Here is a 15,446-nt window from a genome sequence, read left to right as displayed (position 1 = left end):
ACTCTTATAGTTTTGTTTCTAGGTCATATTGAAAGCCAGGATGGTGGGGGGCCTGTTTCTTGTGTGTGGTTCAGCTGCGACCCATGATGGTGAAATCAATCGCTGTAGTGCCAGCAACAGGGTACAGCAGACAGGGCCTTGGGGTGGGGAACTGGGGCACTAGTGTTCTGTGCCTGGCTCTGACACCGACCTGCTGTGTGACCCTGGACAAGACCCTTTGTCTTGTCTATTTGGCGTGTAAAACTGGGACTGTCTGTCGCTGTGTGTGCACACTGCCTGCCCCTATATAGGGTGCCTGCAGCAGTTGTACAAATAAATAGTAATAATAATATCCACCATTGGAGCTGAAATTTTACGAGACAACTCAGAACTCACTGAATGTGAATCATAGCCCTGAGCCTCCTCCAACCTGAACTGTAACATGAACTTAATCCAGACTGAAAAATCCTCTCCTCAGGACATCTCTGTATATCTGGGGTATACAAAAATACAGCGGCTCTTGAGCCGTTCATGAGACTGTCAGATATCCTTGTATGTCATGTGTGCTTCCTTAACCACACGTACGTTCTATTAAATTCCATTCTCCATTTGAATCAATATGTTTCCTGGAAGATGAGCAGAGAATAAAACGCTTGCAATCTTGTTTGATAGTCTCAAATTCCGAGCAAAGTGGGTCTCTCGTAATGGTCCCAATTTATGCATGTGAGTAACTTTACTCTTGGGAGTAATCTTAGCAAACCCGGCAGACCTGCCCACATGTGCAGAGTGGCTCACAACATGCGTAAAGTTACTCACGTGTAAATATTTACAGAACTGGGGCCTCTGTTTTTTTTGGTTGGATACAAATGCAATAAAAAGCCTTTTAAAATCAAATAATTCATTTTTTCAAAGTGTCTTCTTCTAAAGCCCATCTGCTCCCCACCCCCCAATTATTTCACTGCAGAAAACACGGCACTGGAAATCCCTTTCAACATCAATGAGTGGCAAATTAAAACCCCAGATGTGGTCAGTCAGTTTAGACCTAATGTTTTACAAAATTAGAAAGCCTTCCATAAAACACGGGTCCGTCAATGTCCCACGTAGGCGTATAAATATATTGCCCCTTTCAAACACAAACCGAACATGTTTTGAAAGGCGTGTGTGAAGGTTGTTAGTTGTGACCAGCGAAGGGCAAATAACAGCATGAAGTGCCGCGGCTTCTCAAAGTGCCAGAGGGACAGCTTGAACTACTCCCGTCCTGGGTTCCACCCACCCAGCTCTACCAATGCCCGTCATTACCTGCATTATCTTGGGCGAGTCACTGAACCTCCCTAGGTCTCGCTTTCCCAGGCTCTTTTATGGGGCCAATATCCACCTTCACAAAGTGCTTTCATAGCCCTGTGCGGAAGGTGCTGGAGCAGGGCAAGGGTTTGTTGTTATTAAACAGCTCCTCTGGACGATAAAAGTGGTAGAGGTGTCACGAGACGTCCCTGGATCCTCCCGTCAGTAGACAAGACGTACCACGATTCTGACCTATTAATGTCACTGCAGCGAGGCTGGAGAGTATCTAGCGGAAGCGTGCGTTCCAGCGCATCACATTGGATTCCTGCGCTGCAGACGCAGGTCAGACCCCTTCTCCTTCACTGCCTGATGCAAAGTCATCAAGAGGCCGGGGGGCCCGATGCTGAGCAGTGAAATTCCTGCTGCCCATGAGGGGAGCCATTCCCAAGGCCTGCCCTGGACATTGGAGAGGAAAAAGGCAGGATTTTTCAGTTCAGTCAATTCTGGTAAACAAAGAAAACAAAGCCTGAACCTACTTGCCATACTTCAGTCACTCCAGGAAATAGGAGAGCTTTTTAACTCTCCGAAAGGTGGTGGTGGCTGTGAGTAGTAATGTATAAATATAGGGAAATACAGAATGTGTGTATGAGAGAGAGGTCGGAATGAGTGTTGGATATAGGTAGATATGGGGGGGCTGTCTGTGGGAGGTAGAGAAAGGTAAGGAGGTAAGAACAGGGGTGTTTGTAGATACGAGGTGGTATAAAAGAGAGGGGGTGTATTTATGCGTATATCTCAAATATGTGCATAGCGAGAACATACGTATGTCTCTCTGTGCTTATCTCAGTATAGATCATTTTATGAAGGCCATCGCTTCTGCCTGCTTTAAGATCAGGTGGTGGCGGACGTATCCGGTTTTATAAAACGCAAAAACTGAAATGTGAAAAACATTTAACCCAGCCCAAATCGTCAAGCCAGAGAGATTCTGATTGGTTAATCGAGCTATTTAGCTCATAAGGGGGATATATTTTTTAAAAATGATTTAAAAAAAAACAACCCATGACCTTGAGTATCAAAAACAAAAAACCCAGATTCTCAAAAAAAAACCAAAAAAACCAAGCTATGAATACAGTCAGTCAGTTAGGTTGCTCAGCTGATGTTCACAAAAAGGTTTCAACTTGCTAGATTAAAGACCTCTGCAAACCTTAAAGACAGAGAGAGCATTTAGAAATGCCCCTGAGGTTTTCCGTTAGTCTGCAATGGGCTTCATAAACATGCCAATAAATACAGGGGAGAAGAAAAAAAAGTACAGAGTAGCAGACACAGGTTTTCAGTTGCTCAATCTTTTGCATCCACTGCTGCTGCTGTTGATCAGTGGAGGAAAGAGAGTGTCTTTTTTTTTTTTTTTGGCTGAATATAAGGCAGTTACAAATATCTCTGGGAAAAATAATCTGGAGGAGGTTGTGGGGAAGGGATTGAGTTCACCCTGAAGTTACTTTGGAGCCATCTGAAGAGATGCCCTGGTCCGTGATAGAGAATTAGCTGGATTCACATTTTCTCAGTGGTTAGGTGAGTATGGAAGTCTCTGCTATTCTTGAGGCTGAGTGTGATACGAAGATTAAAGGCACCACATTCTGGTGTTGGTTGCACCCCTGTGTAAATGTGGAGAAACTCCAATGAGCTTTGTGGATTTACTCCAAACTCAGGACTAGCTTCTGAGACCTTTACTCACACTGAGTAATACAGTACCTTACTCTTTGTCCATTTGTTTGAATGGGGCTGCTTGCAGAGTTAGGTATTCCTCAGTGGAAGTGTGGCAAAATTGTGGTAACTGAGTTCAGAATTTGGCCCCATAACTGATTTTAATTTCACTCCCAGGTAATGAGATATTTGGAAGGTGTATTGGTTAACTCTTAACTTTTCCCTCATCTGAATTTGAAATCCTAGTGGCAATAAAGGAAGAACACACTGCCACAACTGAAAAAACAAATTGTTGTGTTACACCCCAATTACTGGGAAAGTCTCCGCTGAATACATATATTAAAGTAACAAAGGAAAGGTAGGTTTGTCAGATCAAAGATTAATGCTTTTATCTCCAACGGTCTAATGCTATTGCAAATACACTCAAGCAGTGAGGATGGAGGTGTATAATTAACGACTCTTTAGGCTGTTAGAAATGATCTCTATTTATCTAATCAGACACACTGCTCTTTGTTTTCACCGGGGTGCATGTTTGCTTTAGAACACTGGACTTCACCTCTCAAAGGCATTGCTTCAGCAAGAACAAAATGTGGAATCTGCTTTAATGATCTTGGTTCCAAACCCCTCACTGCACATAACGAAGGAGGCTGTCGCTTACTTACTTCAAGGAAAGTTCAGTGCCTTGAGCAGCTTTCAGGTAGCTGTGAAGATTTGTGGGCCCCTTTGAGTGGTCCTTAACACCGCCCCCTCCAGCCTTCTATTTCCCAACTCACCTATGGACCCCCTGTTTATACAGAAGCACCCAGAGAGAATATCTCTGGGAGCAGAAATAATAATCCTGTCCAGATTCTCTGAGTCTCGCTGATACCTAGAGGGTGCAAAGCACTCCTGGATCTCAGGGAGCAACCTTCACTGCAGATGCAGGAGAAAGATTATTCTGAAACGAATGTTGTCTGAGAAATACCTTCTGTTTTTAATGGGAGGTTCCTGGAAGGTAACTCTTGTAACTGGGATGGGAGGAGCACACTTCAATTTGGGGTGGGGGCAGGGGAGCCTGGGTGAGAGCGCCTCTCCCCTCCGTTCTGTCAGCGCCCGAAGATGACTTGTGAGAAGGGGGAGAGTGTGGCTTGGTGCTCAGAGCTGGGAGTGACCATTCCTGGGTCTCCCAGGCCCTTGCTGTGTGACCTTGGGTTCAGTTCTGGGCTCTGCCTAGGTTCCAAGGGACAGTGATGTCCTGGGGCGGGGGTGGCAGGAGGGGATTGGGCAGTGTTTGCAAAATGCTTTAAAATGACTAGAGGACAGGTGCTCTATAGACAGTGGGCCAAACTTTCTGATGGTGTAGATTGGTGCAATGCCATTGGTGTCAGCGGAGCTGTGTCAGTTTACACCAATAGAGAATTTGACCCGAGCACGTATTTACTTGGGCCCTGTTCATGTTCTGAGTGCAAATGCTGTGGCTGATGATTAATGCTTTCAGATACTGAGGCACTGTAAGGTCTCTTAGCAAAAGTAGGCAGGGACGGAGGCAAACATTGCAAAAGCAAATTAGCTCTCCCCGAGTTGCTTAGAGTGGCATCTTCCCATCTGCCCAAAAGCTGGGCGAGCTCTGTGGCTGAACCCTGGCCAACTGCCTGACTTCCGGGAGAGAGTCCTGTTTTGCTGAGCGAGTGCCAGCTGAGAAATTGGCCTTGACTTTGCAGCTGTGGCAAGGCAACAGATCTCCCTGTTGGAGGGACATGGTGGTTGCCCCGGTGTTGGCCTTGCTCTTTGCTTAGGAGCCTAACAACAAAATCCTTTTCTCTAGAGAAATTTAATTTCTATTTAGGTCCCAATTCCACAAACTGTTCCAATTCAGCAAAGTCCATCAGCCTGTGCTCAATTGTAAGCGGGTGTTGAATTCCTGTGGATTTTAATGTGACTTTAGCACATGCTTAAAACTAAGCAGGTGCTGCCACGCTTTGCTAAATAGAGATGGACTTAAAAATGTGTGTCAGTGTCTTGCTGAACTGCAGCTTTAGGACTGTAATAATCTAAGTATTTTAGGCTGACAGGATGGAGTTTAGGGGTTGTGCAATTAGGTAGAGGTTAGTAAAATGAAATCACCATTGTGACAAGATGGCCGATGTTCATATGGTGGGTCCTGCACTTTTCTTCGGGGGGGGGGGAGGGGGCTAAGACACCACCTCTTGCCCCTGCTCTTGGGTGCTGAGGGCCCCACTAGTGGCCCAGGAAGGTGGTAGAGGAGGGAAGCACGGGAGGGGTCTGGGTTTGCTCCTCACTCTGAGTCTCAACTCCTGCGGGTCTCTTACCCTCTTCCTCCTTAGGTGGGGTTACCCTCAGTCCTTAGATGCTTCTAAATCTCACAACACCCCTCCAAGCTCCAGTCCTCTCTCCTTCCTCCTCCCCCTCTGACTGTCTGAAGCAGGGGGTTTATTAGATTCCTGACAGGGCCTTAATTGACTACAGGTGCTCCAATTAACCTGTAGCAACCCTCCCTAGTCTCAGGGAACCACGCCTTAATTAGCCTAGGGCTTATATATTTCCCCTCTATCACTCTATCACTGCTCCCTGGCCCTCCGGTATCACACCATACACTAGACCACATTTTATTACAGCGCCAGTCACAACAAGAGTTATCTGGACTTTGTCCTCTCATCATATGGAAACGGTGCACTGAGTGTGCCCAAGAGAATTTCAGCCCAGCTCCTTCCAGACTAGCTGAGACTTGCAGACCGTGAGGGTCCCGGTTACACACAGGCTCGCAATGCAGCTGGACTCAGCTTGGTGCCGTTGTTTCCTGTAGAAGCGTAATGCTGCTCTGCTTCCCCACAATTATCTAGCCCTCCCTCTGCCATTTAGTCGGTCTATTACATGCATTAGTTGCATTTTGTCTTAAACTGGATTGTAAATTCTTTGAGTCTGGGAAGGTACCTTGCTCTGTGTTTTGTGCAATCCCCAGTGCAATGGCACCTCAATCCTGATCTGGGTACCTGGGCACTACCCTAATACAAATATCTGAGATGATTAATGGGCGTTGCTGTGGGAAATCAGAATAGTTTTGCTCTTGGTGAATTTGCTGTCACCAGGAACCTTACCGCTGTCGTTTCCATCCTCAGGAATCGGCATGGCTTTTGTTTTCCGAGCCTGAAAACTTCCATGTAAAACTGGTCCCAATCCTCTAAATTTAGCGTCTCTGCCACCTGAAATCACTGAATGTCGCATGGTTCCCGCCCAGATCTAGACTCCCGAGAAGAAGGGAGAGCCGGGTGGGGGCTGTGCCAGGAGTTTTCCCAGCCATGGTGACTATGGCATAGTGGGGACGGTGCATGTATCTAATTGGAAGTGCAGAGGCAAGAGGAAGTATGATAGAGAGAGAGAGAGACGGAGACAAAAAGTTTGGGGACTCTAGAGTCAGAATCTAAATCCATTTTCATCCGTAATATTCTTGATGTAATGGTTTCATAAAATGAATTTGCTGGAAACTCAGAGACTCTCTTCAGTGTTGCCAGCTCTCATGATTTTATTGTCAATCTTGCAGTACGTGGTGTATTTTCCTGATGCTCCAGCTCCTGGAGTCATGTTAGCTTGTAAGTCTTATCAGCTTTCATTTAAGTTTCTAGCCTTCATGGTTGTGGAGAGAAGCTTGAAGAAGTGACCCAGGCATATCCCAAAGGTTCAGAAACCAGATGGCAAAGAAACAGAACCCAAAACATATTATTTGGTTAAATCTCATGGTTTTTTACGTCAATCTCATGATTTTTTGAGGGGGGGACTTGTGATTTTTTTTTTTAAATGTTTGCAGTTGGCAACACTGCTACAGAGGATCTGGCTAAGATTCTAGTCTTGTAGCACTACGCTGGCATGGTGTCTAGGTTGGTATCGCGTGGCTCTAGCTATTACTAACTGAACTGCAATAGTGTTTTGAAAAAGCAAACAAACAAAAGGGAACAAAACATGTTCTGAATCTCAAGGACATCCCGGCTGCAACATCCTGTCCTGTTGACTTTATATCACTCCAGTTAACAGGAGCCAGGGTCTGCTGTGGATTGAATTTTATCTGCATGACATTAATGCCGACAATAGGTGACAGCCACTTCATGCAAGTCCATGTTGTTGTTTTTCAGGAGCCAGGCCTAAGAGAATCCAAAGGAACAGCATGGACAGTTTAGACCTTTTGAAGTTCCCCTCCGAAAAGGTAAGCAGAGCTGTCTGTTAGAGGAGTCATGGAGGGAAGGGGCAGGGAGGCAGGACAACCAAATTCGCATTGGCTGGCCTAGGAGATTAAATATCAGCAGGACTCTATAATGGCTTGTTGGCTGACTTCATCTGCGGGGACATGTGCAATTAGTAGATATCACTAGAGTTGCTGGGATTAACCAAAGAGAGTTTCTAGGGAGCCTGGAGGAGGAGAACAGCTGGTTGAGCTAAAAAAGGCACTTAGATGAAATCTGAAAAACCCGTGACTGCACTTTTTGAAAAACAATCCTTCCTGGAGAGGACGATAGTTAGCTCTTGGTGGCCAATCTCAGTCCGGTTTACGCTGGGACAGGGCTGTCTTCAGGGTGAATGCGGAATGAGAGGCCAAAGTCAGGAGCCTTCACATTACCACTGAGGCTTTCCTAGGGTGACCAGATGAGGGAAAGAAAAAATCGGGACACATGCGGGGGGAAGAGCAAAAAAAAAAGCCGAGTCAGTCCCTGCCGCCGGAGCTGACGGATAACGCTGCCAACGGATATCGGGACAATTTGCGTCCCGACATGGGACACACCCCGACACACCCTGAAATATCAGGATGGTCCCGATTTTATTGGGATGTCTGGTCACCCTAGGCTTTCCTGCCAGTGGCTTCTCCATAGGAAATGTTGGGTCCAGGCATGTTTCTTCTCCGTTCTGTCTCTCTCTCTCGTGCTTACGCTCGTGTCTGAGCCAGCTGGGAGATGCTGAAACCTCCCATCTTCAGGGAAAAAAATAATTTTCCTGTAAAACCTTCCCCAGGCCATTGACTTTCTTCTTTGGATTCTGCTGGCAGTTATTGCCTTTGTCACGGGGTCTAGTCATTCCCTCGCCTAGTGGAGATTTCCCAGGCCAGTAGCACTCTGCCTTGCTTTGAAGGTAATCTGTAGTAATAATTACCATCTAGATAGCCCTTTCCATCCATAGATCTCAGGTGTGTCAGAATTATCACCCCCTCCTCCTTATAGATGGGGAAACCGAGGCACAGAGCGGGGACATGGCTCACCCAAAGTTGCAGAGTGAGTCACGGGTCAGGGTAGGCATAGCAAGCAAAGACCAGATTTCCAAAGATACGTAGGCACCTAAAGATGTAGATGGGTGCCTAATGGAGTTTGACACAAGTGCCTAACTCTCACTGGCTTTCAGTGGAAATCAGGTACCTAACCTGCTATGGGGTTTTTGCAAATTCTGCTCGGTGTCCGTCCGTAGGTGCTGGAGCTGGGGGTTCTACCGCACCCCCTGGCTTGAAGTGGTTTACTGGGTTCACAGTGGGTTCAAAGGCTCTCAGCACCCCCACTATAAAAACTGTTCCAGCGCCACTGTGTCCGTCTGCATCTTTAGGCACTTAAACACCTTTGTAAATCTGACCCCAGACCTCTCGAATCCCCGACGTGATCGCTGCCCCTTTAATTCACCCAGCCATTGACCGGGACACATTGTGCTCTGGAGCTATAGTGGTGCTAGTTGTGTCAGCCTCCCCCAGCGCGGCATTCAGGAGCTGTGACGCCCAGGCTGCGGCGCTTGAGATCAGAGAGGCCTGAATGAGCACCCGAGGGATAGTCGGTGCTGAGTAACCGGATGGCCTTGGGGACTCTCTCACTGATGTGTGGTTTGCTGCATGCTTCAGTGTAATAGCTGAGCCCTCCGGCAGGGCTATGAGCTTCCAGAGATCCTGCTGAGAGGCTGGAGTAAACCGGAGCTGCGCTGAGTTCTCCCATTCTCCTTTAAGTGGCCCTTGAGGAGAGAGTGTATTTTGGTCTCTTCCTGGCGGCCTCATCAGATGTCAGATGCGTTGTTCCTTCTGCTCTTCAGCCCACTTGGAGGGAATGTGATTATAGCCCAGGAGGGGGCATCCGCTCTGAGCTCCCAGTGGGGGAAGAGTGATCGGATTAAAGCTCACATCTCTGTCTCATCTCTTCAGTCTCTCCAACCCCTTTTCCACCCCATCGCCCAATTCTCTCGCCCTTTCCTGCCCTGATCCCTCGGTCACTTTCACAGATTCATAGATGTCAAGGCCCGAAAAGATCATTTTAGATCATCTAGTCTGATCTCCGGTATAACGCAGGCCTCAAATTTCAGTTACCCCTGTATTGAGCCCAGTAACTTGTTTGACTAAAGCATCTCCCAGAAGGGCATCCAGTCTTGATCTAAAGATATCGTGGATAGAGAATCCACCCCATCCCCTGGGGATTTGTTCCAATGGTTAATCACCATTGTACTCTGTTATATGATTTGATTTGTCTGGTTTTAACTTCGAGCTTTTGGATCATGTTGGATGGAGAGTGGATACAAATAAATGATTTTTTTTTTAAGGATTTTTTAAATTTAAATTTAATGCAGGTTTATTTTTTTAAACAAACCTATTGAAAATTAAATGTGAAATTGACAACCTATGTTAAGGCCTCAACTTATTATAATCTATTAAAATAATTTAAATTAAATACCAAAAAAATGGTAAGCAGTATATGTTTGCTGCAGTGTTTTAAAGAAAGTCAGACCACTGAACTGGTAGGAGTCACTGGGTCAGCACCCAGAACCCAAGTTCATTGAAGTTATTAAATCAGTTTTTGACAACAGTAGCCTCTTCTGCTTGTGCGGAAAGAATATTTTCTTCGTTTTAGTTTATTCAGCCAGTTCAATTCAATGACCAGTTCATTCAAAGTTAAGAAACCAATTGGGAATTGAAAAAAACAGGAAAGCTTGTTTTCCTCTTCCAATCTATGAATAAAAACTAGGTGTGAGAGATGAGATCTACTAGTTCTAAAATCCTTGAAGGACATGGTGACCAAAAGCAAGCTGTTCGGTTCATTAACTACAGATAATACTTCCTTTGTTTAATAGCTCATTTAGCTTAAAATGTAAAATATGTTTTAATAAACTGTTTGGTTATGTATCCAGCACTTTTAAGGTACTTTTATTTATGTCAGAGAAATGCTCTTTTTGTGCATTTTAATTGAATTTGAATTAACATCCAAATAGAGCATGAATATAAATCACAAGTAAATAAATTAATCATCATCTAGTAAATAAGAAATGGGTCATTAACCATATTCTAATATAAAAATGTAAAAATTAAGAATCTGAATAAATTAAGTTATATAAATTATACTATATAATTGCTTAAATAAATTTGTATAGATACAGGATATCCTTCTCGTTAGCAAAAAATACCAAATTTAGTGTAAATGCTATATTTAGCTGCGAATCAACATGTTTTAGTGGTTACCAACTAATGAGATCAACCTTTAAGGAAAATAACTAAAAAGTAGAAATGCAAAGCATGATTTCAATCAGCAAGGAGTTTTAAACCTCAATTTAAATAATTTATTTTAATCATCATTAAAATTGATTGATTTAAATTTCTTTGATATAAATCAATCCACCCTGCTTGTTATGTCTCTCTCTGCCAGATTAAAGATCCCTTTAGTATCTAGTATTTTCTCCCTGTGAAGCTACAGGTATGCCGTAATCAAATCACCTCTCCATTTTCTTTTTGATAAATTAAGCACACTGAGCTCTTCAAGTTTCTCACTCTACGGCACTTTCTCCTGCCCTCAAGTCATTTTTGTGGCTCTTTCCTGCACCCTTTTAGAAATATAGACACCAGAACTGGATGCAGTATTCCAGTATGGATCTCTCAAATGCTGTGAGCGTCAAACCCCTCCATGCTGTCCTGCACCGTTGCAGCCCCTGTCGGGTTCGGTCTGTGCCGAGGCCTCAGCCACACAACAGAAATAGCCATGTGTCAGAGTAGCCAGGTCAGTGAGAGATAGTTTGTTTGTTAGACAGGGAGAGGGTGGGAAGTTGGATGCATCTGGGGGAGGGAAGTAAGGAGCAGGAGCCCGTGGTTGGGGCGGAGGTCTTAGTTGGGATTTAAAAACAAAACAAAACATGGGGGGTTGGAATGGGAGGAGCTTTATTTCCAGAAATGGAGGTTACGTGATCCAATGGGCAGGACACTGGACTAGGAAATTGGTTCCTCTTCCTGACTCTGACCTTCTCTGTGACCTTGTGCAAGTCACTTCACCTCTCTCTTGTCTCCGTTCCTCCATCTACAAAATGGGGATCGTAATACCCACCCTCAGAAAGGCTGTGTGAGTGGCGGGGCTGATGATGAATGTTTATCAGAGCAAAGATGGACAGCAAGGCATGAAACAGGGCAGTCCGGTTGTCACCAGCTGCCATCACCCAGCAATCACCACACTCTGCTTGTCCATGGTAAGCTCCTTTAAGGAACAGCTTGTTAGTTGGGGGCACTTCCCCTCCGGGCAGACCCCCAGGGAGAGGGTCAGGAAGATTCTTGTTGAGAACTTCACATTTGCACCCTGAGCTAACTGTGCTCTGTCACTCCCCCTGCGCTCAGGAGAAACACGCTCCTCGGCTCTGACATAGCTTTGAATCTCAGGGCACTGATCAGATTATCTGAGAGTCACTGCGGACTCCGCTGTGGTTAGTCATGCCGAGGAGGTGCAGATGTAGCGAACAGATGGACTCCCCAACAGTTCCATGGCTTGGACTTGCTGGAGCAGCGAGGTTCACAGCTCTGCTTCGAGGAGGGTTTCACCGGCCACAAGGTCAAGTTTTTTTGACTATCCTGCTGAAAGTGGCTCTTCATCTGGGGTCTCTTCCCTCCTGGCGGAAGCTCCTAGCATCCAGTGAGTCTGCTTTACTGCCAAAGATCTGGGCAGGCCGGCTGTGCAACTGACCTATTCTGCCTGTGAAGCCGCGTGGGGCATGCCGTACAGACCTGCCCAATGCTATCTATCCTACTGAGCCACAGTTGGGGAAACTGAGGCACAGAGCGGCGAAGTGGTTTGCCTAAGGCCCCACAGCAAGTCAATGGCAGAGTTGGGAGTGGAACTCGGGTCACCTGGTTCCCAATACAATGCCATAGGCAGATGAGGAAAGAGTGTTCGTGGTCCAAAAGGAGGAGCCGTTGGAATCCTGGCACTGTTTTTCTTTCTCTGGAGGTGTCTTTTGTTGTCAATATGAAGAGCTACTGCATGTGGTTTTCCAACAGAGGGAGGTTGGTGAAGATGCAGGAAAGGATTCTAGAATAGGGCTTTGCCAGCCAACGTGGATAAAACTAAGAGCCATCAAGATCCTTCATCCAAACGACTCTTGAACTTCAGGACGTTCAAAACTTGGATCCAGGTTAAATCTCTGCAGCTTGATCTCCTCTCTCTGGAACCCACGTGCCTCTGCTCTTCTTGGTCCCGTCCAGACGAAGCGCCAAAATACTTCACCTCCAGGAAGCCCATTCTTGGGAGGCCCCCCCGACCCTCTCTGCAGACTCAGGAAGTTCAGCTAGTTCAATTGTGTTCAGACAAAACTATAACCTCTGCCTTTTGGATCATTACTCACCTTTAACCCTGATCTGTGCTGGGCTCCTTGAGGATGGATGTCCGAAAGGGAAGAATATCTCCCTAGGTGTGGAAGCAAGTGGATGGAAAAGGAGTGATTCTACTCCTGCAGCAGCTGATTCCTTTGTTGAGCTCTAAGGACCCTTTGTGTTTGCAAATCAGAGATGCCTGTTACTATCTGTAGGGTAAATGGTTTTTTCTATGACAATTACACCCACGACGGATGGAATTAAAGTGATTGAATCAATTTCTGGGGAGTTGTTTCAGAATGACTGAGTCACATGCGTCTGCCTGACCTGGTAGTTTTTCTCTCTGAGTAGTTTGAAATGTGACCGAGCTGCTGGGTTCTCCTCGGTTTCCTATAGGAAATCCTTGCATCCTGTTTATTATCCTTATTGAGCACTGCCCATGTGCTAGGTGGTTAGAGGACGATGATGTCTCTGTCTCCCGCGCTGCATCAGTGATTTAGACCAAGTTGTTTGTGCAGGATTGTTTGTGCTTTCGCTACAAACGGGTGATATCCTTGAAAGTCCCAGGTCCCATTTGTTAGTTGACACCACTCAAATGTTTTGCGGTATTGATCCAGCAAGGAACCAGGCCCCTTTGGGGAAGGGGAATTGACCGACCTGAGCAGGGTTTGAAAAGCAGCTATAGAGGTAGAGAGCTGAGAGTCAGGAAAAGAGAAGGCAACTAGGAGACCTCTCTGATGCGGTGGATACCTCCAATCACATCTTAATACGTTGTCCTGGAATTGCAGCCAGGCCTGCAGGATGGTTATCTATGTGCCTGGTAAATATAATATATTACTGGTCTGGACACACACACACACACACACACACACACACACACACACACTCTCTCTCTCTCTCTCTCTCTCTCTCTCTCTCTCTCTCTCTCTCTAAAATATCCCTTCCTCTCTAAACAGAACAACAGGTCCCCACCCCTTCCTATCCTGGACTCTTCAAGAATGATGATGTGCTCCCCCAAAATGCTAATGACAAGCTAATGTAAGCTGGACTAATTTTGTTTCCTGTGAATGATACGTCCTCTCCAGTAATGTATATTGTCCGCTACTAAATGGTGCATCCGTCACAAACTAGGGATCACCAAATAAAATTAATAGGCAGCAGGTTTAAAACAAACAAAAGGAAGTATTTCTTCACACAACACGCAGTCAATCTGTGGAACTCCTTGCCAGAGGATGTTGTGAAGGGCAAGACTATAACAGGGTTTAAAAAAGAACTAGATAAGTTCCTGGAGGATAGGTCCATCAATAGCTATTAGCCAGGATGGGCAGAGATGGTGTCCCTTGCCTCTGTTTGCCAGAAGCTGGGAGTGGGTGACAGGGGATGGTTCACTTGATGATTACCTGTTCTGTTCATTCCCTCTGGGGCACCTGGCACTGGCCACTGTCAGAAGACAGGATACTGGGCTAGATGGACCATTGGTCTGACCCAGTATGGCCATTCTTATGTTCTAAAACTTTCTATGCCTAACACTCCCTGACACCATCATTATGCCTTTTAATCTACAGGTTAATTTCTTACAGATTCTAGATGTAAACCTGCAATCACCACGTTAAGCCTCAGCTGAATGATTTGTGCAATAACTGTTTCTTGTCCTCCCAAGGAGCAGAATGGGGATAGCCACCACATGGGAAACCTGAAGATCACGGGAAAGGACTTCTTGTCTCTGCCTGTGAGATCCAAGAAATACCAGGAGAACCAGTCCAGTTCAGAGAGGAAATCCCAGGATTCCAATACGTCACCACTGGATGCCAGTGATGTCCGACTCCAAGTGTCTCAATCGGTAGGAAGATGGGGGTTTGGGGGAGTTTCCCGACAGAGCTCTTTGAGCTTTTTTAAAATGTTTGTTCTTGTCACATGTGTAACCTGACGAGGCTGGAGACAGTGTGACCTGAATAGACCACTGGACTTCAGAGACCTGGGTTTTATTCCCAGTTCTCCACTGGCCTGATGTGTGACTTTCAGCAAGTCAATTCACTCTCCCTGCCTCAGTTTTCCCATCTTTAAAATAGGGATAATGATACTGACTTCCCTTTATAAAGCTCTCCTTTTGAGATCTACTGATACAAAGTGCTCTGTCAGAGCTGTGGATTATTATTGTTAATAATTGTGATGATGTGAACGATGCTATGGTTGTTTTTCGTTTGCTGTTTTTACTAGAGAGGGGACCTGAACTTCTCCTAAGTGTGGGAGTGTTAGCGTGTGAGGCTAACATTTCTAGTCATTTTGGCTGTCTCCGTTTGCGGGCCCCTAACTTGATACATGAGAGGATGCCTGCTCTTTAGGGGGTGAGTGCTCGGCACTTTTGGGGAATCAGACCCTTTTTAGGAGTCCCCACTTGAGTGTCCAAAATCACGGGTTGCTTTTGGAAAAGGTTGGCCCGTTTTTTGTTCTGAGCCCATCCCTGGGCTGGTGCTGATGTTCTCCTAGGGGCCAGAGCTCTGGGTAGGCCCTGGGAAGTAGCTGAGTGTCATTATGTGCTGCTTCAGAGAGCAGGGAAGAGCGTAGGCCAGCCAGCCCCTCCTCTCTGAGGGATCGCTAGTGACTGCATAGCGGGGTCGGCAAATTTGCTCCGCCGTGGGAAACTGGGAATAAACAAGTTGGTGCCAGTTGTGTTCAATCACTGGCTGTGGTGGTGTCATGTGGCAGTTACGGCGTTCAGTGTCAGAAGTGGAGTTGCTTTGACTTACGCGGTTGGTCCCTGAACTGCAGAGGGTCCCAGTCTGGGAAACTGCTGGTGTCTTTTTGTATATATTGTTATCCCTGAACATCAAGCTGTTCAGCACACAGTCATTTTCTGATTGTGTTGGTGGTACCGGTTTCCATTCTGACAGGCAGCTAATGGGTTCCCCTGCGGTGGCTTCCT

General features: G+C 46.0%; 1 protein-coding gene across 10 annotated transcripts in view; it reads left to right on the top strand.

Moving 5' to 3' along the window:
* Positions 1-15,446, top strand: part of GPSM1 (G protein signaling modulator 1) — a 152,770-nt gene that overhangs the window by 92,989 nt on the left and 44,335 nt on the right. For 6 of the 10 annotated variants that reach the window (XR_508912.4, XM_008169472.4, XM_065572064.1 and 3 more), the window contains 2 exons: positions 7,083-7,153; positions 14,184-14,363. Coding sequence is in view for 9 of the 10 variants with exons in the window: in XM_008169472.4 (XP_008167694.1) it covers positions 7,083-7,153; positions 14,184-14,363 (251 nt within the window). In the remaining variant the exon portion in view is untranslated. The remainder of the gene's footprint in view (positions 1-7,082; positions 7,154-14,183; positions 14,364-15,446) is intronic. The other 4 variants (XM_008169471.4, XM_065572065.1, XM_065572066.1 and 1 more) reach the window with 2 other exon arrangements.

Source organism: Chrysemys picta, chromosome 18 (assembly GCF_011386835.1).
Source record: "Chrysemys picta bellii isolate R12L10 chromosome 18, ASM1138683v2, whole genome shotgun sequence".
NCBI classification, from domain to species: domain Eukaryota; kingdom Metazoa; phylum Chordata; order Testudines; family Emydidae; genus Chrysemys; species Chrysemys picta.
The sequence above is the reverse complement of the archived record's forward strand: the minus strand, read 5'-3'. Positions and strand labels throughout refer to the sequence as shown.